The sequence below is a fragment of the Miniopterus natalensis genome, chromosome 4 (genome assembly GCF_054644295.1).
Source record: "Miniopterus natalensis isolate mMinNat1 chromosome 4, mMinNat1.hap1, whole genome shotgun sequence".
In the NCBI taxonomy this organism is placed as follows: Eukaryota; Metazoa; Chordata; class Mammalia; order Chiroptera; family Miniopteridae; genus Miniopterus; species Miniopterus natalensis.
This window is the reverse complement of record NC_142084.1, coordinates 45,031,121-45,056,605: the sequence shown is the minus strand read 5'-3', so window position 1 is coordinate 45,056,605 and position 25,485 is coordinate 45,031,121. Positions and strand designations below refer to the sequence as shown.

The window sequence follows — 25,485 nt, the reverse complement described above, 5'->3', positions numbered from 1 at the left end:
CAGCTATTTTATGTTTTTTTCAGGTCTTTCACATAAAGCTTTCTGCAGATGATGAGTGGAAGTAAGTGATTAGTATATTTTTTTAGCGCCATTATACTAAAAACTAGATTTCCATCTTAACCACTTGAAAAATTAAATGAGGCCACCATTTTATTTGTAAATTTCCCAAGATGAAGAAGGTGAGTTAGCATAGCCATGCCTGCACATAGGTAATATAGACCAAAACCACAGTGCCCTCTCAGCGATCCCACAAAGCAGAATTTGTATGTCCTTCAAAATAAGGAGTGTCAACTCAGTATTTATTTTAGGCACAAGATACATCTCTTTTTCTTCACATGCTGTTTTCCCTGTGTTCTGGTACCTATCATGGGGTCATTGGCCCCCTGTGGGCACCACATGAAGTGAAATAAAAATTAAAAGTCTCTCTTTTTTTGCTTTATGGTAATCAATCATGAATGTATTCCTAATCAAAATAGGAAATGCTTACTACATTTGTATACTACTTTATACTTTCCACAGTACTTCCACATAGGTTAACTTCTTGAGATGTGTGTTCATTACATATACAGATTAATGTCATAAAGCATATTTTGTTTTATATCTATGCAAGTCTTATTTTAGGCTGATGAGAGATTTACTCTTCTGTCTATGTGGCCTAAATTGAAAATCTATTCATTACATAGAATATTAAATAGTTATTTTGAATTTGGGGTTGTAAAAACTATCACTAAATTCTTGGACCGCCCCCCCCCCCCGCTTTTTTCCACTTCCCATCTCTTCAGAAAAATCACTATATTTTTTAAAGAGCTTTTAGAAATCATTCTTGTCTCCTAAACTCGGCTTCCAACACAGAAACTAACAGCTATGTAATTTTACTCAGGATGCTTACCTGAAATGGACTTCAGCGTCTTTGTCTAAAAAAATAAAGGGTTTCAGTATGTCTTTGATATCTTCCAGCATTAACATTCTAAGATTCCACCTCAAAGAAGCTGAACTGAAGCAGGAATATTTACTAGGCTCTGTCGGTTCATTTCTGCACATTCTCCAGCAGGGGGCACCCCTGGGATTTGGATAGGGCCCTTTTCTGAGGCACTTTTCTGCTCTTTATAGTAGTTCTGTAGACATGCTAGTAAAAGGAGAGAACCCAACCCACATATCCAACAAGTTCCTTTAAAAGGTCACTATCTTGTGGCACAGAAGATTACCCTGCAGTGTTTTCTGACTGGTACCCTAACTAAATGCACACTGTAACCAGCCATAAGTAGTAACTTTAAGAGGTTTTGTGGCTGATGGTGCCTCACTGGAGATGAAAGATAATGCTAACCAATATTTATAAAGTTATTGATTAGCAATGTTCATAATTTCCCCTTTCTTCCCTAATTTTGACCCTGCACTGTGGTCAAAATTCTTCCTCTAGGCCAGTGGTTCTCAACCTTGGCTGCATCTTAAAATTACATGGGTGAGGAATTTTAAAAATTACTGATGCCTAGATCCCCACTTAGAAATCTGTTTCAGTTTTCCAGTGTTACTATAACAAAATGCCACAGTCTTAGAGGTTTAAACATGAGAAATTTATTTTCTCATAGTTCTAGAGGCTAGACGTCCAAGATCAAGGCGTCAGTGGTTTTTTGTTTCTTCTAAGGCCTTTCTCCTTGGCTTGTGGATGGCTGCCTTCTCCCTGTGTCTTTACATGGTCTTCCCTCTGTGTGAGTTTGTGTCTGAATCTCCTCTTATAAGGACACCAGTCGAATTGCATTAGGGTTCATCCACATGACCTCATTTTACCTTAATTACCTCTTTAAAACCCCTATCTCCAAATATAGTCTCATTCTGAGACATTGAGGATAGGATTTCAACATATGAATTTGGGGTTGGGGGTAGGGAGACGTAATTCAGCCCATTATACCCAGCAATGGTGTTTTTAATTGATGTAGGCATTGAATTGGTCATTTAATTCATTTAATTGATCTGGGGTATAGCTTGGGCACTGCAATTTTTAAAAGCCCCCCCAATGATTTTAACTTAGGAGGTCAAGAGCCACTGCTCTAGGCTTTCTTCAAAGCCACTTCTGTATAGGAAGTTAAGTCAGAAGATACCATCTTAGTGGTTTTCCCTGCAATGTGCAAAATTCAGAGTCCAACTAAAAACTTGAATATTCAGCCATCATCTGAATGTGTGTGCTATCTAAGATAATGTTTAGGTTTCTTCTTTCTCCTTGTAATAAAAATAGTTGGTACAACTCACTGGGGACTTTTCTGCAGCTCCATGGATAACATTCTCTCCATAGGCGCCATCAGCAGGATATCCTTTTACTTGAGAATATCAGAAATTACTTGCAATTACCAATACTTTACTATTTTTGACTTTCAAAACTGGCAATTTTTATTTGATTCAATTATATTATTATTGACAAATAAAATATGTGCTTTGCAGTTTTAGAACAACCTTGTGAGGTACAGAGAGATTATTTTTAATTTGCAAATGAGGAAACTGAGGCTCAGAGACCATAACTGACTTTCCAAAGGCTATATATGGTGATAAACTGGCCAATCAAGGATTGGAACCCAGGTCTTTCCAGGACCTATCAGTGATTTTTTTGGCCCCGTAACTTAACTTGAAAGGACAAGGCTGAGGTCCAAAGCACATGGAAAAGCTAAGGGCTGAGGGGAATTGATTTTGCTGATTAACTCGGGCTCCTCCTCTCAGCTGCCCCTTCCCCAAGCCTGGGGGAAAGGGCGGAACCAAGAAAAACTTAGGAAAACTTTGCAGAGCTTATAAACCCTTATATCTGAAATTCCCAATTGCTTCTTAGGAGCCCAGCCTATTTTTTTTTTTTTTGCTAAATGTGCAGGGTTGAGGATGTTTGCAGATGCCCTCATTTGCTGGTTCCAGCCTGCAGCAGGAAAGGATGTACGAGATGCCCGGGGGCCACGAGTCCATGCTCCGGGAGATGACCTGGATCTTCCTTCCCACCCTGATCGTCGCCCAGATAGTGCTGGTGCAGGGCGACAGAGGCACGGCCGGTCCTTCAGCGTAAGTGGCCCCGGTGGCCACTGGAAGCTTGCTCCTCTTGCCGCCACATCCTTCCTTTTTTTTAACCACTTTGAAGAAAATGATTTAAGTCAGTGATTCTCAACCGGGTGCAGTTTTGGCCCCAGGAGACATTTGGCAACATGTGGAAACCTTTTTTAACCTCATACCTCAGTGGAAGGAGACAGGAGTGGGAGCTGCTACTGGCCTCTGGTGGGCAGAGGCCGGGGATGCTGCTCAACGTGCACAGCCCAGGACGCAGGACCGGGCGGAGTGAGAGTTGGGCGCCTTCTCCCTTTGCAGTGTTTCTCCATTTAGACCACGCTCAAGTCTAAATCATGGATTATCAAAATGTGGGCTGTTGGTTTATAAGAAGACGTGCCTGTGACGTATGAAGTGCTGCCTTAGAGCTGTATTTCAATTTCCTTTTACCCATCATAAAAATTATTTTCTGTGTAGCATGGCGTCTAAGGGAATTCTTTTGAGTTCTGTATTAACCTTAAGTGTAGGCAATTTTACATAATTATATTTTACTTAAAAAGAGCAATCTTGGGGAGGGGGGTTCTAAGCAAATGCATCGATTTGCTGCCATGTCACTATTGTCTTGTTAATTAGGATAAGCAAATTAAAGCAATGAGACACCCATACATACCTATTAGAATGACTGGAAAAAAAACCAACTGTCAATACTCAATGCTGATGAGGATGTGGAGCAGCAGGAACCCTTGTTGGTGGGAATGCAAAATGGAACAGCCACTTTGGAAGGCAGTTTGCCAAGTCGCCCACAAGGCTAGGCACAGTCTTACCATATGACCCAGCAGTCATGCCACTTGGCATTTACCCAATTGAACTGAAAACCTACATCTACCCAAAACCTGCACCCAAATACTTATAGAACTTTTACTGATAATCATCCCAAACTGGAAACCACCAAGATGTCCTTTAAAATATGAATAAATAAGCAAACTGTGATACCTCCATACAACGAACTATTAGCAGGCAATGAAAAGGTATGAGCCATGAAAAAACATGGAGGAACCTTGGTGAAACAACCAATACAAAAAGGCCATATACTATGTGAAGCCAATGATATAACGCCCTGAAAAATGCAAAACCATAGAGACAGTAAAATGATGGTTTTTTGGACGGTGGTTGCCAGTGGCTCAGGGAAGGAGATGGGAAGGACAAACAAGTGAAACAAGAATCTTAGGGCAGTAAAATTCATCTGTATAATACTGTAATTTTGGATACAACCTTATGCATTTATCAAATCCCAAGGAGCTACTTTATACAGCACAAGAACTAGACCTTAAGGTAGGCACATTTTAAAAAATCATTTAGGAGATTGGGGGTCCCAGGGAGAAACGCAGTTGGTGACAAGAGAATCTTACTCCCTTCCAAATGGATGAAACAACCTCACTGAAGGGCACTGGGGGTCAAGGTGCTGCTCCACGTGCCTTTGGAAAGGAGATAAGTCTGTGTAAAATTAAAGCACTAGGAACTGCACACAGCACTGCACTCTAGCTGATAACACTGTTTCCCGTGAGCCTGCAGGTTAACAATTCTGATACCGCTATATATGTATGTATACTGAGATGGGAAAATTATGCAAATCGTGGCAGATGGTGGGAGCGGGAGTTCACAGATAAGCAAGGGGAGGGAGTTAAAAAAAGTAAGAAGTGCACACAATGTGTGAACAGCTTTGTATGCTAATTATTATTTATCCATTTGTTTATACCCTGAAGGGATTTTGTTACACATAAAGTATTATTTTCACATTATTTTGTGTATAATTTGGACCATGTGTGTCACAGGTGAGGGACTAATTCAAAAAGCTCAGAACATTTTCAGATACAGCTTTTAACAAATAGGTTTATCTTCTGAAATGATTACTTAATTTGTCTGCTCTGTGATCTGTAGAAGCTGTGACTCTCAGAGCAGCTTATTATGAATACATAAAGCGAAAGAAACAGGTTATTTAGAAAACAAAGTTTAAAAATATAATTTAACTGTTCCTAAGTGATGCCAAAAAGTGCAGAGAGAAAGTAGATGGAAAATGAAAAGTTCTTGCCTGGCCGGGCGTGGCTCAGCGGTTGAGCATCAACCTAGGATCCAGGGGATCGGGGTTCGATTCTCAGTCAGGGCACATGCTCGGGTTGTGGGCTCAACCAATGACTCTCTCATCATTGATATTTCTCTCTCCCTCTCCTTTCCTCTCTCTGAAATCAGTAAAGATATACTTTAAAAAGAAAATGGAAAGTTCTTATTTGGTTTGGGATACGAATGAAACACCTGGATGTTTCCAAATACTCATATTTTTAGCATAACATAGGTGGAGTATCTGGATATTTGAATTTTCCCTTTCCAGCTGATAGTGTTGACACGGTGTAGACACAGGCAGAGCCTCAAGGTTAGATTATTTCCAAATGCTTTTAACATCATTTAATTAAAAGTAAAGTTACATTTAACACTACCCTCTCCACCTTCATTTGTGTATCCTACTTTTCATATCTGAAGGAAATAGGGGGGAGGGTGCTAACAAAGAATCCTCCTCCTTCCCTTCAAACCAAGAGCAGGACTGTTGACTACATACACAGAACTGGGGTTTCAGACACACTGTTAGCTTGCCTCAATACACTGGCAAATCCTTTGCCCCAGATGGAAACATTGCTCTATTTAAATAAAACTTCCTGCCTAGTAATAGCTGTGAAACACTAGAACACAGTACTATCCCAATAAAATATTAGGTCTGTTCAAATCTTTTTAAAAATGAGGCAAGAAGCAAATACATACATACTTATGTAACATTACAGAATCTCTTTTAACAATTTAAATAGCTAAATCAACAGTCTGAACTGATTTGAAAATAGAAATCTGGACCTAGTGAATTTCTAAGACTCCTTCATATGCCACGATTCCATAATTTTACTTGTTCAGTTTATGTCCACACTTTCCTTCATTGCCTTTGTACTGATAGTCCAATATTTCTTGGAGTCATTTATGTACATGATGATTTTCTGCTTACCTCTGGCATCCCCCTGCTCTCCCTCCATCCCACTCATACAAGTACACAGAGACACACGTACAAATGGTTGCAAACACAGTACAGTAGTTTGGGATTTGCAGTGCAAAGGAAATGAGCAACATATACATACATAGCTTCCCTCCCTCCCTCCCTCCCTCCCTCCCTCCCTCCCTCCCTCCCTCCCTCCCTTCCTCCTTCTCTCCCTCCCTTTCTTCCTTCTTTCCTTATTGTGTGATCCATTCACCATCCTGTGCAAATAGACAAATGAAAAGATACCTTTGTTTTGTCTTGATTTGCAGTTCTTTTCAGATTCATTATGTGCATGATAAAAGAAAAAACATGGTACCGTTGGGCACCATCTGATCCGTCAGGACATTCCTCCTGCCATGATGTGCGGGTGGGGAGAACGTGGATGATGTGATCCAGATGCAGGGCCAGTCATGCAGATGTGCTTTATACGCACATGCCCAGATGGTGACCCCTCTGGCATCATTAATGTGTCCCAGCTGCCAGGCTCGTCCGTTGCATGCATGCACCTCGATTTCACATATTTCATGCGTTTATTTATGAGGCACAACATTCCTACATTTCATATGTGGCAGTTACTATTAAAAATGAGAAGTTTTAACTGCTCTGGAAATTGATAAAGAATTTTTTAAATTGCTATGAAATGTGGCCTTCATTTCAAAAGGACTTCTCTATGCAATTATTTAATTCATAATCAAATTTCTGACCTTTCCCCTTACATGTTGAGAAAATGCGATGCTGGGTTTAGACTTTAAAGATAGTTAAGAAATTAAATATTTGCATACAGAATACATTATAATGATTTCTTTTGCTTTGCTTTTATTTCTGATCTCCAAGGCCTGTTTTTAAAAAGTAGCGCTTCTATACATTAGAACATTGCTATTCTCTGTTAATTAAATCCAGACATCAAGTAAGAGAATTTTGGGATTTTTCAGAAATGGGTTGTATTTATAAATCCACAGGGAGAGAACTACTTTTATAAAAATATAGTCCAGTCATCACTTCAAGCTATCATAGAGTGTAACTCCACCGATTTGAGGAAATGGATTAGTCTTGTAAAATTTGGCTTATAACCTAAAGTATAAAATATAGGAGCATGGTAGTTTTACTGAAGTAAAATGAACTGACTCAACTTTTCATTAAAAAAACAAACAAACCACTTCAGCATGTTTATGAGGGAAATAAAAAGATGAATCAAATTCTTAAAACAGAGATTTGAAAAATGCAAATGGCAGGTGATCAGATTTTGAAAGATGGGCTTCATGTCCATTTCCTTTTTTGATATCAGAAGTAATGAACAAAAAAAATCAAAACCTATAATACATCATAGGTCACTATCACCATAATAAGCAAAAGGAAATGAAGGACCAAAGTGCTGATGAGATTTTCTTAAGGAGCTGCACACTTTTATTATCAACAGTAGAGGGTTAGAGTTGCTAATGCTGAATGTTAAAGGGAGCTAATCTTGAATCTTGGTTTTCTCGCATGAGGTTTCTGGTCCTCACAGAAACTATTATACTTCCTTAAGGAAGCCTGTTTTTCCTATTTGAAAATATATATGAATTTCATAAATGAAGGGGAAAGCCCATTCATTAGCTTAGGTTATACCCACAAAGGAGGGTGGGAAACTAAAGCAATTATCTGACTAGTTCAGACAAGAGTAAAGACTATGTACCCTTCCCTGAAAGTACTGCCTGGAATTTTGAAACAAAAAGCAGGTTATAGGATTTTTTTTTCTGAACTCTTTAGATAGTTATCTCAGATTTGCTCCATGTGTATTTTCATTCAAATGCATATGTTATAATGACAACTGTAGTGTTCTCTGAAAGATTTAGAGCAACACTAAGATTTCAGATCTAGGTTGTTTCTAGGGATGAAGCAATAAAAAGAGAATGAAAAGCCTGGGAAATGTCTTCTTATTTGACATGGAAAGAAGATTGGCTGTGGCCTTGCCTTTTTCATTTACATCTTGGAGTCCTAACAAATAATTTGATTATTGACCTTTGGACTGTTATAACCAAGATCTTATTAAAGGATCCAAAAATACATCCATGAACTCTTTTTTTATATAGCCACCTCTTTTTTTCCCAAACTTAAAAGGGTTTTATTTGTGATTTCCTCTATATATTTAGCTTGCAAATACAAGACTTTAAGTGTATTAAGAGCCCGGCTGGGCGTGGCTCAGTAGTTGAGCATCCACATATGATCCAGATCACAGTCCAACTCCCAGTCAGGGCACATGCCTGGGTTGTGGGCTCGATCCCCAGTTGCGGGCATCCAGGAGGCAGCCGATCAATGACTTTCTCATTATTGATGTTTCTCTCTCTCCCTCTCCCTTCCTTTCTCTGAAATCAATAAAGATATATATATATACATATACATATATATATATATACATACATATGTATATGTATGTATATATATATTTATTTAAGTGTATTAAGAGACAATTTCTGTTAAAGTTTTCATTGTGTAAAGCCACTTCCTCTTATCACAAAGATGAAGAGGGTAAAGAAAACAAATAAAGGACACCAGTCTTTTTAATACTCAGATGACAAATATGTGACGTGCATGCCCTGACAACTTTTTCTGCATCACTGGCAGACATAATTAATCAATCCTGATATTCTACCGCAAAACCAGGACCCAGGCTTAGAATCCTCCTCAACAGAGCATTGGCAGGTGCCACCACCAATTAAAGCCCACACCTGAGACAAAACCTCATTGCCATTCCCCTCTTACACTGGTGTCAAGCAAATAATAGGTGGTTAGTCTAAATGTCATAAAACATAAACGACCAAAGATTATTGCTATTGTTTAAACCCATCTGCTTTTTCACAAGAGAGGTGAATAGCTGGTATTAGGCCAGATCTCAAGAGTAGGAGTGTCAGTCACTATGGTAACTGTATCAAGTCATTGACCCACAGCCCATCAGGGCAGTCCAGCTTCCTGCCATGTGGACTTGAGGCCAACCAACTTACAGAACCTGCTGCGGGCTAGCTGGACTCAGGTTAGTGGTACAGGCCACAGAGGGGTCACACACAGAGGGACAGGAAATAGTCTGACCCACATCTTAGGGTGCCTGGAAAAGGCACCAGAAACTAAAGAGGAAAGACAAGATGCAAATGGTGGGGTGCAAGTCTAATAGCCGGGGCGAGTTGAAGGCACAGCTGGAATTCAAGGCTAACCCTGCAGCGTGCACTGGGACGCAGGCAGAAGCCTCCCAGAAGCTGCTCTGACAACACCTCCTCCTTTGAGGCCACTGTGCACTTGCGCCTGTGCCCTGGGTGGTAAAACAGCCCCTGAGCTCTGGGTAGCACTGTCTGCAGAGCGCACATTCCCTTCCGTGATTTCCTTCGTGCCCACCTCAGTCCCCATAGGCACGCGGGGCAGGCATTGTTATCTCCCATTTCACAACTAAAAGGAGGCTCCTTTGTCCAAAATCACAGAGCTGTTGAAGTCTAAAGTTGCTTTCATCTGAAGTGTCCCAAAGAAAGGAAGTGTCAGAAGCTGGATGTTTGGAACTGCTTCCCATTGGGACTTGCAGATGCTCGTGCCAATCCGCTCTGCAACTGCGCTCTGTGGACTTAGCAGCTGGGCGGCCACCCAGCTGAGTGTCGCAGGCGGGATGGGGGACGGGGCTGCCCCGGAGCTTCTGAATCACTGAATCATGGCCAGGCCGTTCCGGGCCGCGGTCATTGCGGGAGACTTCCTGATCACCTCTCTAGCAGCTGGTGGCCCTGCTGCCCACGTGGGTTGTCCCTTTGTATCTCCGTAAAACTTTCCTGGGGGCGGTTGCTGTCTCTGTGGGGCTGTTCTCCGTGGTTACCAGTTACATCGTCTTCAGAGCTGCCCGAGAGCCCCGCTCCGGGAGGGCGCGCGGCGCCTATTCCATTCATTTTCCCTCCACCATCCCCTTTACCGTGAACACGAACCAGTCTATTTAAGTTCCATTTTCCTGGATGGGGTAGGCGGATGTTATACTTTATTTTGCCTTCAGGAACAAAACTATTTGCAGATTAGCCATATTGCCGTTAGTTTACATTCATGATTTCATGGTGATTCATACATGCCTGCAAAATGTATTACTTTATTATTATTGTTATTATCTTTAAATATATCTTTATTGATTTCAGAGAGAGGAAAGGAGAGGGAGAGATAGAAACATCAATGATGAGAGAGTCATTGATCGGCTGCCTCCTGCTCGCCCCCTACTGGGGATGGAGCCCGCAACCCTGGCATGTGCCCTGACCAGGAATCGAACAACCGCTGAGCCACGCCCGGCCAGGCAAAATGTATTACTTTAGATATTAGTTAGTGAAGGCCAGGAGAAGGAGAAGTGAAACTGTTAAGTTTTCTAGAGCACTATTTGCATGTTTATTTTTAACTCAGCATTTTGTTTTATTCCACTATAAGATGTCATGCACATTTTGTAACAGAGAAAGAGCTAGAAGTCTATATTTCTAACAACTCTGCATGAGGTCTACATCTGGTAAATCATAAGAAATGGACAACGTATTATTCTCGTAACAAATGAGGCTTTAATAGTCCATTGATCATTTTAAAGGCCATTGTCAACCTTGTGACATTTATATAATGTCATCACACCACTCACAAATCTTTCCAAGATTTGCCCACAAGTTTGCTCTCGATGTTCTTTAGATAGGATCTGAATCCAAATCCAGCTAAAACTGAAATGGGGTAAAGAGAAGATGTGTAAAGTGTTTCATGGTGATAAGACAAAGTCAAATTTTGATCTTCGTTGGAGAATAAGTCATAAACGCCTGTGAAATATTTTTATGACTACAGATGTTTGTTTTTAATACTCTAAAAAAGCAAAATCAACTTTTCCTTCTAATATGGAGAAGGAAACATGCAATGAGAGAAATCAGGTCAATATGTGTAATGGTAAAGATTGAAATTCAAATAAACAAAGTCAGGCTTATGCGTACTTTAATTGAATCCCACTTGGGGAAGTGTTCTGGGGTGGTGGTAGGAGACCTTCTAAACTGGCCAGTTTGAGGTTTTAGCCTTTGTAGGGCCTGATTCCCCCATCAGCAAACGGAGAGCTGCACCCTTCCTCCTTCTCACAAAATGTTGAAAGCTATTTAAGACTGGTGAAGGGACCTAAGTTTTGAATGGATTGAAATGCACTTTTTTTCATCCCCTGGATATAATCTATATTGCACTTCAATGAAAGCAGTTCCCTTCTCCACTGTATAATGAATTACCCTAGCACAGTGCAGTCTTTCTGTGCATATCAGCTCGTTCAATGGAGAGGAACTTCACTACAGGAAACAGCCCAAATGCTGACTCGGTAGACCATGGCTCACATCTCCCAGATGGCTTCTTCTCCTTCTGCTTCTTATGCCCACAGTGCATCCATTTCAGCTTCTTTCTTCCTGCAAAGCTGAGCCCTGCAATAGTCTGAGAGCCAAGATACTCCACTCACATTTTAAGCAGACCCAGCTGCCTGCCATTTGACGAGAAACAATGGGAGAGGCTAATTAGGGCCCCTTTTCTTCTAGAATAAGCAGTAAGGATAAGGGGACTCATTGATGAGAGGTAGTGGGCCCTAAGGATCCTTAGGGGTCTTTGCTTAATCATCATGCTATGGGTAAGTCACATCTTAGCAAACACTCGTGGTGCAGAAGGCAATCCCAAGAGGAGTGGTCTCTGGCACTGACACAGTTTAAAAACCGCCGTTCCTCCCCCAGAGAACACCAAGCCCTGGCTGAGGGGCAGAGTAGCACATAAGGAGAAGTGGGTTTTGTCTCTACTATAGTCGGGCTGTCTGTCAAGCAATGTTCAGGCTTAAAAATAGGCCACACACAGTCACAAAGAGCTGGGCCTGATCCCATCAATTCCAACCCGAGGCCAAGCTTTCCTCATGGACACTGCTCTGAAGCACTACCCCAGTTTTCTTTTTTGGCTTATCTGTAATCAGATTAGCAAGGGAATTCTGGACTCTGGAAACCTATAACCCCCATAAGGAGAAAGATTTTGAGGGTGAGATTTGGAAAATCTAACACATCCCTAACGATAATATGACATATTGAGTATTTAACATGCCAAGTCTTTTAAACATTAATACATTATCTCACACAAACTCCAGAACTATTTTGGAGCTGGTGTTTCTACCCTCCCTTTATAAATGAGCACTCACAGGAAGAAATGCTGAGCAGGCTGGCCATGGTCCCATAGGCAGTGAGTGGCAGAGCCCAGAAACAAACCAAAGACTACTGGAATGCAAAGCCCCTGCTCCCAACAGCATGCTGTGGCTTATTACATCAACAGACAATTTGCACAGGAAAACTGCATTTATAAAAGGTGTTAGTCAGGAGCAGCTATGATACTGACATCGCCTTGAGAGAGGCCCTTCAGGTAGAGAGAGGGTATGTGGAGTACGTGTGGAGTTCAAGGAACCCCACCCTGGTGCTGGCTGGTGTTTTGGGTGGAGAGGGAGCTCCTCTTGGAGTTTGCCAGTTTTCCCACCATCACCTCTTTTAGCAGCACAAACTTCCACTTTGATCTGCCAGTAATGAGCAAAGATTCAAAGTGTTCAGCACTGGCAAACCCAAAGGACCAACCCCAGGACCCAGTGAGTCACTCTGGCCCCAAAGCCCGTTCTGGTCGCTACTGAGATGACACAGCCTCACAGCGATTGGAGCCACCTCTTAGGGGTTTCAGGCTCCTCCTAACTCCTCACTGCAGACGCCTCTCCCAGGCACGGTTATACCGGGAGGAGGAGGTGCCCCCAGGCAGCGCTTGCATGTGAGCTGCTTGAAGTGAGGAAAGCCTTTCACTATAGAAATAATGTAAATAACAACTCATTTCTCGGGCTAGCCCACAACCGCCACTTAAAACATGATTTAGAAAGTCCCTTCTGACTGGAACTCAGTGAAGCGGGGCATCTTTTAAAATAACATCAGTAATATCATAGAACTTAATCTTTTGCTGCAATGGCTCCAACGGGGAGGAAGCCAGGGAAGGTGGGAGAGTTGGGGACAGGGGCCCCTGGGCCTGGAGGTGAGAGGGTGGGGTCAGGTCTCTTGCAGTGAGACTGTAACTGAAGTTTGTGGAAGGCAGGAGAGGGGCTTTGGGAGGATGAGGAAAGAAAGGACTGAGGGACAAACAGGGCCTCCTGCCATTGTTCACCCTGAGAGCAACAGTCCAGCCACCTCCTTATTGCCTCTGGGTGCCCACGGTAGCCTCCCAACCAGCTACTCCTCCCTCCACCACTTCTTCCTGCTCGGGGGAGCTGGGGAGACTTGTACTGTGGTCCACCAGGAATGGAACTGGGCTCCAGCCTCTCATATAGCCTCCCAGGCATGAAGCAGCCATGTGGCCCACTACATAGCTTTTTCTAAGGGCTTTCACTGCCAGGGATGAGGGGAACGAACAGAGTACAGGAGTCCCTTCTAGGTCACCTCCCCTCCCCCCTCAACCCCCATCTTCTCACTTCCCTGCTGAGGCCCTGTGGGAAGAAGGAAAGTCCTTAAGGGAGGTCATGGGCAGTGCGTCCAGTGAGCAGGAAAAAACAAGGCTGAAGCACTCTTGCAAGGTGATCCCAGGGCTAGGTGAGGGGCTCTTTGATGGAGGTGCGATGGGATGGAGGCTGAGGTTGTCTGCTCTGGGACTTGGGGGCAGCAGGAACAGAAGGAAGAAAAACTCCTGGGGGAGGTAATTGACTTCTCTTGACTTCCTCTTGTCCACCCCTCTTGACTTCTCCTCTAGGTTTTGCTTGCCTCCAAGGTGCCCCTGCTAAAACCACTCTAAGCTAACTCTGAAGCCAAATGAGAAAAGGAGGGGTGGAGGGAGGGAGGGTCCCAGGTAGAGAACCATCCCTGAAGGCCATTTTTACATGAGGAAGATAGATAAATTACAATGAATTTATATATGCATATACCTAGAAACACATGTACATGGTAGTACTATTTATATATTGCTTGTTGATAGTATATTAAAACTCTAGATTACTATTGAGTTTACCTGATATAATGTACTTATGTTCTTTATATTACATAATAAATAGAATTTTAGAAACTAAAAATGCCCTGGCTGGTTTGGTTCAGTGGTTAGAACATCTGCCCATGAACTGAAGGGTCTCAGGTTCGATTCGGGCCAAGGGCAGGTATCTCAGTTGCAGGCTCAATCCTGACCTTGGTCAGGGTGCATGTGGGAGGCAACCAATGGATGTATCTCTCTCGCATCAGTGTTTTTCTCTGTCTCTCTGTCTCCCTTCCACTCTCTCTGAAAAGCAATGGAAAAAATATCCTCAGGTGAGGATTAAAAACAAACAAACAAACAAAAAAACTGACTTATGACAATGTTGGAAAAGATAAAATACTTTATATCATGCTCTGTGTTTCTCCCCATTTTTCACTCCACAGATTGGTCTACAAGTGGTTCCTTCTAATCTATAAACTCATCTATGCATTTGGTGTTGTGGGCTATTTGGCTATTGTATTTACATTGAGTGGACTCCATTTATTTTTCAAGTAAGTATCTCCAATTGTTACTGGACAGGGTCTGGCCCGGAGCAGGTCTGCCTCAGGCCAGCCTGAAGTGTGTGGGTCCTTGACTTCGTGTAGGAAAGATTTCACAGTACGAGTCCATTGGAATATCCGGGGTCTAGAGAGCATCCAAAAATATTGCTGCATGGGCCCCGTCCCCAAGGAGTGATGTAATTGCCTCTGGTATAGCTGGAAGATGGAGATTTTTACGAGATGCTCAGGTCTTTCTATGCTCAGCCCTGCTCGAGAACCATTGGTTACAATAAGCTTGTCTAAGGACTGTGGTCCTAAGAAGCATCTGAAGACACTCTGAAGAATTACTGTGCCCACTTAGCATTGAGTGGTGAAATTTGAGGAAAATGTAGAGAATTTAAAAGTTTTTCATTAACAAAAAAGAAAACACCAATCAATGAAAAAAATACCCCCAAGTTTCTATTAGATACTATGGCAGGACATATTCTCCTAGCTGCAACGCTCACCTGCCCCTCGAATGCCACATCCTTATTTCCTTGCCCTGTTGTTTTCAATAGAATCAAGGCTAGGGATTCCCTGCACTTTGGCATTGTGTCTCTGTTCTATGGACTCTACTACGGCATAATGGGGAGAGATTTTGCAGAGATCTGCTCAGATTACATGGCTTCTACTATAGGGGTAAGTGTTGCTTTTATTCTTTGTAACCATTTATGGTACATGGAGAAACGGTCTCATGTTACACCATATTTGCATCCATTTTCAGAAACCGATACGTCTTTTTTGGTTCTCTCAGCCCAGTTGCTCCCTGGATTCTCCTTGCACCCAAAATTGTCTTTGCTAATTAATTAGAAAATACATTTCTCATTGATATAAAGTGGTTAGAAAATAAGGCATCTTTTAAAATAAAATGTACTAATCATTTGGAAGTAACCATATCTAGCATACTGCAATTGCCAACATTTAAAGGATTAGTAAAAATTCAACAATAACAAAAATGCTTTATCTCTGCCTACTGCAAATAAATGTCATATTTTTATGCACCTAGAACACTTTAGCATCAACCAGTGACTCAGGGTAATACTCATAAAGATCAGTTATTGCTATATAGCATTTGAAGAAGTAGATGATATAAAAGTATGCTAAATATAATTCTGACTGTATATTGTTCCCTGGAGTTAAAAAAAATCCTTCATAGTTTGTTTTTTTTAACTCTCTTAAATATAAAGCTCTGAATGGGCATACGTGCTGGCTTGATGGATTTCAGATTCAGATATTAGGAGTATTTATCTGTGTCACATGCACATCTCTTAAACACAAACCAAAGTCTGCAGGTATGGTCCAGTGGTCTCAGGAATTCTGTAGCCATGTTGCTTGGTACACAGCCAGATCTGAAATGGAAAATCTAGTGTGAGTGGCAAGAGTGAACTTCTGGACTGTTCTCTCGCTCCATTTATGCGGCAGGGCTGGGTGGACATTAGCTTGATTTCTTCCCCACCCATCTGCCCTTTCCCATCTCCACAAGCCCTAGCTTACCCTTTTCTTCCAGCCTGGAATCCAATGTCTGTGGTGAAATGCTGTAACAAGATACCTTTTGGAATTCCTCCGCCACGTGTCACCTATGAGCCAACTGCCTTTCTTGTAAGGTTTAAGGTTAACAAAGGAGGAAGCATTTTCACTCCCAGTTCCTCCAACAAAAACCAGAAACCATACCCCGTAAAAAAATTCCCAGGGCCTCTAGTGCTTATTTATGGGCAGGAGAGGAAGAGAGGAGTTGTATGCTCCCTCTTCTCCAGTGGGCCAGGAAGAAGAGATTTACCCTGGCAAGACAACCAAGTCTTAAAGCACCAACTTTCTGGAGACTTCTCACCTGACCTCGCCCATCGTCTGTCATCTTCACTTCAACTACCGAATATATGAAAGCACTGCCGCAAGCCATGGGCACAGCCACCAGCAACTTGAATGGATGGCGTGTGTGTATGTGCAGGCACTCGAATCACATGGGAGTTAAAAAGTATCTCGATGCCTGGGTTTACTCCAGAGCTATGAGTCAGAATCTCAGGAGAATAAAGAGAAGGGTCAGGCTCTGGAGAAGCTTAAAAAGCTTCCTGTGTGATTCTAAGCTACATCCCTGGATCCAAGCTGTTCCTCTTGAAGGATTCCTTAGTCGGAACATTAGATTGGAGGTAATATTTAGCAATGTACTTTGGGTTCATTGGGGGCTTGGTGAGGTTTTGCCTGGAAACTTTGCCTCCATTGTAGCATCGTTCCTACGGAGGGAAGTGTTTCAAGCTCTAAACCAGCGAGGGAGCAGTAAAGACTGACAGTGTTTTCCGTGTTCGGAGACTGGCCTGTGCTCTCCTCTTCAGTGGTGCTCTGTGCCTTTCCCCCAACAGTTCTACAGCGTCAGTGGGATGCCCACATGGAGCTCGCCAGACAGTATCTGCGCCATCTGGGGACAGAAGATCATTGTGGGGCTCGATGAAGAAGGGCTCATTGAAAGCACCTCCCAGCTTTCCTGCAATCACGCATATCCTTTCCATGGGAAATCCTTTGGTCTTCATGAAGCAATATTGGGAGGCAAATTGCAAATAATCTGTGTTGGGAATGGGACATGGCGGGTCAGGGAAGACTGTCTCATCACCTTCCCTCCCTCGTCTCCTCCTCCTGGCCCATCTCCTCTGCCCTGCTTAGTTCTCAGGCCTGTATCCCCCTGCCTGTCTTTCTTCTTGGGCCTCTGTGATCATCCCTGCTGAATAATTAACTCCTAGTCTAAGGTGAATCACCTGCTCCAGTAATTTCCTTTTTAAAAAGGAATCTTAATGCCACAAGGACAGGAAGGCTGCAGCATCTGTATAGGATGCTGGCCGGGAACATCGGTGAAGCCGCAGGGAACAGGTAGCCAAGAAGGACCAGGCAGAGAGGGGCTGGGGGTGAGAAACGAGTAAAGTCTCAGCTGCAGGGAGGAACTCAGGACTACCCAGGTGGAGCCCCGTGTCTGAATCTCACAGCACAGAGAACGACAAAGTGTGTTTTGCTTGGAAATCGTCCTAGGAACCTGCTTGTGTCATCAGTGGTGATGGGGGCAGGCAAGTCTCAGCTTTGGTCTCAAAAAGAGGATAATGCCACAGGCAGCAGGACACCTTAGATCACAAAAGAAGGGACCAAAATGTAAGTACCTAGTTCTTGGACCATTTGGCTCCTCTGCCTACGAGTTCTATCCCAAATAACCATCTACTAGCTGAAGGATCTTAGGTGTTAGGGACCAGGCAAGCCTGGGCTGGAAGCCAGCATTCTCTGGGAACTGCAGGGACCACTGAGGAGAACCTCAATATGTGGAAAGATGCTGGGATCAAGAGCCCTGAGCTGCCTAAGCAGGTAACTCTGGATACCAAAGTTGTGTTTGGGTTGGCCAACAATCAGTATTTTAACGCTTTTCTAAGTACATAATTCTTTACTTTACAGTATAATATCAGTTTTACTAACTATGCACTCAGTTCAAAGCTCTGGTATTACGAGGTGGGTAAACCATCTGCTTCTTGCCTGTGAATCCCACCTCCCTCGGTCAGTAATACCCTAGATGTGCAGTGCTTATGACTCAATTCTCTTTAACCCAGATTCCACTTACTCAATCCTAAGGGTAAAAAACTGGAACAAGTGCATTTGAAATGTAATAGGAACATTTGCCTAACACTTAAGCTTTACCGTGTTCAGGTAAGAAACAAAGATATCCCATATGGAATTACATGGTGTTTTTTCAGAGTGATGCCTTTTCCAAAAAACTATCATTCTTAGTAAAAAAAAAATTCCAAGTCTGGCTCGTGCTTTAAATATGACTTACTTTTCAAATGTTGGAACAGAGCCCCTGCTGCCTTTTGCAAGTGGAAATATTTTCTTTTTTCCACTTTTAAAAGCCCTTAGGGATTGTTGTACATGTGAGCATATGTAATCCAAAATGTAGTTATCTTTAAATTTGCTTTGCAGGGAGTATTATTATTAATAGCCCATTTTAGTATGATTCATATTAACAAGGCAGGGGCAGAGATCTGGGTCTTGCTCTGGAGCAAGTCAGCATGGAGATTCTGAAGATGAAAGAGAAGATTAAAGAGGAGGTGGACTTTTCAATGCTGGCTGCAGCCCTTTTGAATGAAGGGCCAAATGGCTTTTGCTTCAAAATCTTTGTTATAATACAGCACTTTATGTTAACTCAAGTGTGCTGCAAAAGTGACCCCGATTCCAAGAACATAAAAATAGCAGAAGCTCTTACTTGCACACAGATCTAATATTGAGGAATTATTCACACGGCCTTGACTTGTCTACACCTCTACAATCCTCCATTTGTCAGGGAGGGTCTTCTACATCATTGCTGTTCACATGGGTGTGTGGCAGGCCAGGCAGTAAATCCTGAGATCTTCATCCAGAAAGCCACATTGGGATCAATGACTTTAGAAATAAATGAACCAGTAGGATGGATCTCCTTATAGTTAATCATTCTACCCAAGTCTACAATGTTGTGGAACCTGGGCAAATATATTTGCAAAAGTAATTGGCTTTGAGTGATGCTTTCAAATATTCGTTCAGTACACAGGCACTTAGGCACTGCCTGAGGTGCTGAGGACAGAGATGAATGAGGGAGTAGCCTATGGTCCAGGAGCGACAGAAAGCAGACAGAAAGTCACGATACAGTGCAATACATGCTCTGATAAGAGTAAGTCCCTGGTGCTGTGGGAAAGATAGGGTTCACTCTCAACTTTGGAGGCGAAGGGTCAGACTTTTTAGATAAGGGGATGTGTAACAAATGAATTTATAAATGCCTAGGTGTATATTTTATTAAAAACTGGCTCTTTATCAGTAATATGAAAATGTTAATTAAAAAAACCATAAGAAGTTAATAGAAATATTTGTAAATTTATGGCCACAAACGATTTAATTCATCCAAGTGCCTAAGACAAGTCTGATTACAGAGGAGATGAGTAATGCACAAAAGTAGAATAGTGAAACGAATGAGACATGCCCAGTAGGCGAGGCAGGGAAATAAAATGATGCATTACATAAGATGTTACTGTAAAAAAGCACTTTCATATTCTTTCTCTAATTTAATTGTTGTGAGAATCAAGTGAGGCAAGCAGAACAAGTGAGGCCAAGAAGCTTGGTAAACTCCTCAGGGCCATAAAGCTGTTGCAGCTCTGACTCCAAGCTCACAGTCCTTGTGTGTGTGTGGGGGGGGGGGGGTTCTCACTATCTTCTAGAAGCTCCCTAAAATAGTGATGAACACATCAGGTCATGACTGACAGCCACCCTCTCACCCTGCACTACTCCACTCAATAGATGGGATCATTTCCATCATGTCTCATGAAGCAAAACTTGCCTTTCACATCTAGAAGCTTCCCTAGCAAGTGCCTAAGCTTTCATGAATTCTGTATCTGAGGCTGGTGTATTGCTGGTAAAAAGCAGACCTGCCCTTGCTGCAAAGAGGAGGTTGATTTGAAGAGGATGATCAGTAACCCGTATCCTTTTTTAAAAAAAACAAGTTACGAAATATTATCTTAAATGTTTCTGGTGATACATTTTTCAGTCTAAACTTTCATTATCTTCATTGTAGTTATAACAGAAAACTTTCTGTTTTCCCTAACCACCTATTTCTTCAAAACCACTTACTGGTCTCTTTTCTCCAGTGCCTGTTATTGTTCTGGTTAGGAACTCAAGTGACAAAAGAGACACATTCTACCCTTCATATTCCATATGTTCCACTATAAGGGCTTTAGTGGAAATGTGATGGGACATTGCAAAAGATGGGTGAATATATGGAAGGATTAGATAGATAGATAAATAGAGAGAGAGAGAGAGAGAGAGATGAATGATAAGTAATGGGTGGGTGAGATGGGTAGGTGGGCAGATAAACAGGTAGGTTGGAATTTAAATTTTAAAAGCCCCCAAATGTGAACTGGAGTGTAGAAGAGTATTTTTAAGGTGTACCAATTTTATTATTTCCAGAAATGAGTAGGGCTTTCCCCCCTAGATTTTGACTTTTTAAATTCCTTGCCATGCCCTCATCTTTTCTTAGGCTAAACCCTAGTGATAATAATTTTGAAAGGAAATGGAGACCTACAGGCTTGGTCAGCTTATGGCAGCAATTAGGATTTTTATAGACACCAGGATCGCCATCTCAATAAACCCAAATCGCATTAAGGCACAGGAAGGAAATGGCCCCATTCAGAGCTCACTACACTTAGTCCTCAGTGCCCCTGGCTCTTGATCCTAACACACAGATCTCTTCCAGGGGGTAAATGGGATTAAAACATACCCTCCTTTAAGCAGAAGGGCATTGAAAGGTTGGCATCAACCTGCCAAGTGCCCTCTCTTCTCATAAGAGCCTTCCTATGCTTTCTGAGTACCAGCCCCCTAAGCTGTAGAGTGCTAAAGGAGATGCCTCCCTTGTGCCCTGCTCCTCACCAACCCTAAATGTGCACTTTTAACAATTACTATTGGCAGCAACCCCCACCTCCCCATCTCTGAGGTTTGCAAATCTAAGAAAGACTTTCAAGTAGGGAAGCAGAAGCGGCAGCATTGATGGGTCTTTGGGTCTTGGAGCCACGAGCTAGCAACAGGGAACACCGTCTGCAGCCACCAGCTCCATCCACAGGCCTGGGCTTTCTCAGTGACTCACGCAACTCAAGCACAAGCAGGCTAAAGGCGTGTGGTGCTCCTTCCTCCTTCCTTGTCTTCCACTCTCCCTGAATTCCCATTCTCATACCAGGAGACCGAGCCCAGAACCGTTTGTGGTGAATAACTTATAAAACCACGGTACATAAATCTTTGTTATAAACCTGATCATAATGTAATCATAAATGTCACCTTAAAGGCTCATTGAAATGATAAAGAACAATTGGTTTCTTTGTATGGTCTTGAGAGAATAAACTTTTGAACCTTTACAGGTGCTCTTTTTATTGAGACTCAATAGGAAAAAAAGCTACATGCAAAAAGCCTGCCTTCCTGCATGTAACATTGCTATCAGAGATACCAGGCATTGCCCGGCCGGGCGTGGCTCAGCGGTTGAGCATTGGCCTGGGATCCAGGAAATCGAGGTTCGATTCCCGGTCAGGGCACATGCCCGGGTTGCGGGCTCGGTCCCCAGCAGGGGACGTGCAGGAGGCAGCAGGTCAGTGACTCTCCATCTTTGATGTTTCTGTCTCTCCCTCTCCCTTCCTCTCTCTGAAATCAATAAAGATATATTTGAAAGAGAGAGATACTATGTATTAAGTCCTCTCAGCAAAATTTATCAAAGATGCCGGCAAAAGGTGTATCTTACCTGTGAACACAGCTCTCCTTTTTAATAGCTGTAGCGAGCTTCCTCTGATGAGCTGACTCCAGGGAAGCCCAGGGCCGCTTCGCTCAGTTACAGCAGCTTCCACTGTGCTTGGCTGTCCAGTGCTGCCATCCCCAGTTCCTCTTTCTTTTACTATACGGCCCTTGCCTTTTATTCGTTTTATAGTTTGGTATTTTAGTATAAACTTTTATTTGTAGAAGTTAGGTGTAGTATAAATAACTATGAAAGCCCTGGCTGGCTGGCTGAGTTGGTTGGAGCATTGTCCCGTACACCAAAAACGGTTTCGGGTTCGATTCCACGTCAGGGCACATACTAGGTTTCGGGTTCCATCCCTGGTTGGGGCAGGTACAGGAGGCAACTGATGGATATTCCTCTCTCTTTCTGTATCTCCTTTCCTCTCTCTCTAAAAAAAAATCAGTAAAAACATATCCTTGGGTGAGAATTAAAAAAAGCAAAACTATGATAACCAAATGCTATAAAAATCATGTAAGGGCTTTTAAATGAGCACATAGAACTAACAAGAAAGGAAATGCCCACTTATGCCATTGCTTATGATATTTGCAAATGATATTTATTAATCTTTCTGTTCTTTGGCCATGTATGGATCAACCTCCTTAACCAAGAGTTAGCTGGGAGCGCACACATTTTGTATGGGCAGGTCCTGGCTTCGCTCTCTGGTGGCCTGGCAGCCCATGTGATAGCAATAGTTCAAGGCATTAATTATTCACTAGGGCTGGAATGACCCAGCAGACATACCCCAGAAGCAACGTACTGCATGTGGAAATACTTTCGAATCCTCGATCCTACATTTACTATCGATATTCTTTTTGTAATTTTAGAGTTGATTTTGAGTTTGGAGAACTGAAAAAAATTTGGTGGTCTACATAGGCAATTTGTCTATGTGGAAAGAATTTAAAGAACTGAACAACAGAATAAACAAATGAAGCGCACTTTGCATCTTTCCCTTGAGGACTGTTTCCTAATCCACGCATGCGACACATTTATTACAAACCCCCGCGGACATCCCGCCTATAATGGCTGATGATGATCTCATCTACGGAGTGTTCCAGAGGTCTGCAAAGTACTTCTCACATAGAACAGTCAGTGATAACTAATACCTTCTGCCCAATTCAACATTTTCCAAGAACTCAGCAGAGTTGTTAAGTAATCTGTGGTTTAAGGATATGGCCTTTTCTTCTTTGTGCTTGTGACCATGTGGCCACTCAGGCATCACAAAGCCCTTCCATAAAGACAGATGACTCCTGAAATCTCTAGCACTAGGTGCCACAGCCCACTCAAAAGGCGAGAGCTGTGGCAGGTTTCCTGGGCCTGTCAAATGCACTCAACCCATCCAGGGGCTGCACTGAAGTGGAGAGAATCACACACACACACACACACACACACACACACACACACACGCTCACACACACACACACACACACACACACACACACACACGCTCACAGGCACTCGATTGCCGTACTCTGCTTTTATTTGCTTCATAGCTCTTATCCATATCTGCAATCATATCATAGATTTTATTGTCTCTCCCTCCATGAAGGCAGAGAATTTTGGCTTTTTTCCTACTGTATCTCCAGCACTTGGAGCAGCGTCTGGTACTCAATAAATATTTGTTGCAAGAATAAAATAATCTTTTGCAGGAGGGAACAAAATTAACAGAACAGGAAAGACCAGTCAGAAAGAATTAACCCACAAATGATATGTCAGATTCCCCAAAATTAATTTGTTTTAAATTACTAGTGATTTGTTATACAGCCAACACTGTATACATAACACCAGACATCTACTTTGCAGTATTTAAAGGTATTACATTCATATGAAGTAGAAAAAACAAACAAACATACCCATTGTCAAAAATATTGGCAATGTACTTAATGCTATTCCAAATTCCATCATAGTTTAAATGGAGAAAACTCACACTAGAATTTCTACCTGTTGGTAATTTTCCTTCGTGAAACTGCTCAATGCTTCAGTGTTATGATTGGTTCACCATCCAGATTACTAGAAGATTTAACTCTGGTTTGTTTCTCTACTCAGCAAACATTTCAGCAATTCAATACTTATTACATACCAGGCATGTTGAGAAGATAAAAGAAGATTCTTGACCTTATAGTCTATTGACAAAAGAGCTCACAGTTGGATAAAACACTAACTAAAAATTAGTTTTTTCTTGTGGAAGAGAAGGAGCCTTTAAATTGACCTCTGATGTATTTGCCACTTATCTTCAGTGGGCAGGTGCATGAGAGTAGCTTTCAGAACAATTTAGAACTCTGGGGAAGTAGCAAGTATGAATTTTCTTGGAATTCTGAATGACCCTCAGAGTTCAGAAACTGTTAGATAATAATAGCTAAACAATCACAGAAAAATAAAGATGCTATTTTCTTTATGCAGTTTAAGTATTTAAAATTGAATCCCAATTTTGTGAAGATATATATAGAGAGATATAGTATCTATATCTAGATGATAGATGATAGATAGATAGATAGATAGATAGATAGATAGATAGATAGATAGATAGATAATTGGAGACCTATATACACTACACAGTTATCTGTGGTTATCTGAAGTTGAAAGGATAAGAGCTAATTTTTATTTTAATTTATATAATCTTATCTCTTTTCCAAAATTTCTACAATTAACATGTTTAACATTCACAATGAGAAAAATAAAGATTAATTTTAAAATATTCCTTTAAATCTATCAATTAAGTATGAAGCTATTTCTATTGCTGTGCAAATTATTGCAGTTCAATCTAACAGATCAAGTCCATGTTCAATGTGTCTAGTTCTTGTGATAATTAACATTGTACTTAATGTAGGAAATAGAGCAGTAAAGTAAAAAGTTCATTATTGTATTTGGTTTCTGTGGCATCTCCTCAAGTTTTCTTCTCCTGAGCTTTTCCATTTTCTTCTTAGACTGGCTACGGTTTCCTCCATAACACTTTCCCAGCAGTTTGCATGAGAGAGAAGAAATATTATGTGAGTGTTCCAGGGACTAAAGCCTGTTATTCACGTAATGAACTTACTTCTTTGGGATATTTTCCTGTGAACAACAGGACCCCTGATATTCCTGCTAGTACCCATAACAGAAAAATATCCATTTGCCAATCATAATACGTAAGGGGACGAATTACTTCTTGGAAAACAGTAACTGCTAACATCTACTACAGGTATCCCTGTGGCCCCATGCAAGCACCCCATGGTTCCCATTCCCATAGGCTTGGTCCTCTCGCCCTCCTCACCCTTCCAGAGGGAATGGTGACCAAGGGGCGTGTGCCCAGTGGTTTAGTTACATGACTGTACATTAATGTCTACATCATACTCTATGATCTCAATATTATTATCCTTAGTTTAAGGACAGGAAAATATTTGGGGTCAGGTTAAGTTACTTGCCCAAAGATACATATCTACTAACCCAGGACTTTTTGACTCCAGAGCCCAATTAAGCACACAGACCCAGTCTGGCTGAGAACTGAGCAGGGTCACAGGAAGTTCACTTCCTTTCACATGTGGTTCCCAGCGTAAGAAGACGGCCGCACCAAATCAGTAAATAACAGTAATTGCATTAAA

General features: G+C 42.0%; 1 protein-coding gene across 1 annotated transcript; it reads left to right on the top strand.

Moving 5' to 3' along the window:
* Positions 1-1,411: 1,411 nt before the first annotated feature.
* On the top strand, positions 1,412-23,298 carry RNF175 (ring finger protein 175). Its single transcript, XM_087816517.1, is given in 12 exon segments — positions 1,412-3,002; positions 3,005-3,033; positions 9,814-9,961; positions 13,816-13,915; positions 14,476-14,583; positions 15,129-15,249; positions 16,965-17,096; positions 18,149-18,150; positions 19,974-20,075; positions 22,525-22,550; positions 22,553-22,588; positions 22,591-23,298. Coding segments are annotated over 12 exon segments (984 nt in total). The 5' UTR covers positions 1,412-2,869; the 3' UTR covers positions 22,638-23,298.
* The last annotated feature ends 2,187 nt before the right edge of the window (positions 23,299-25,485 follow it).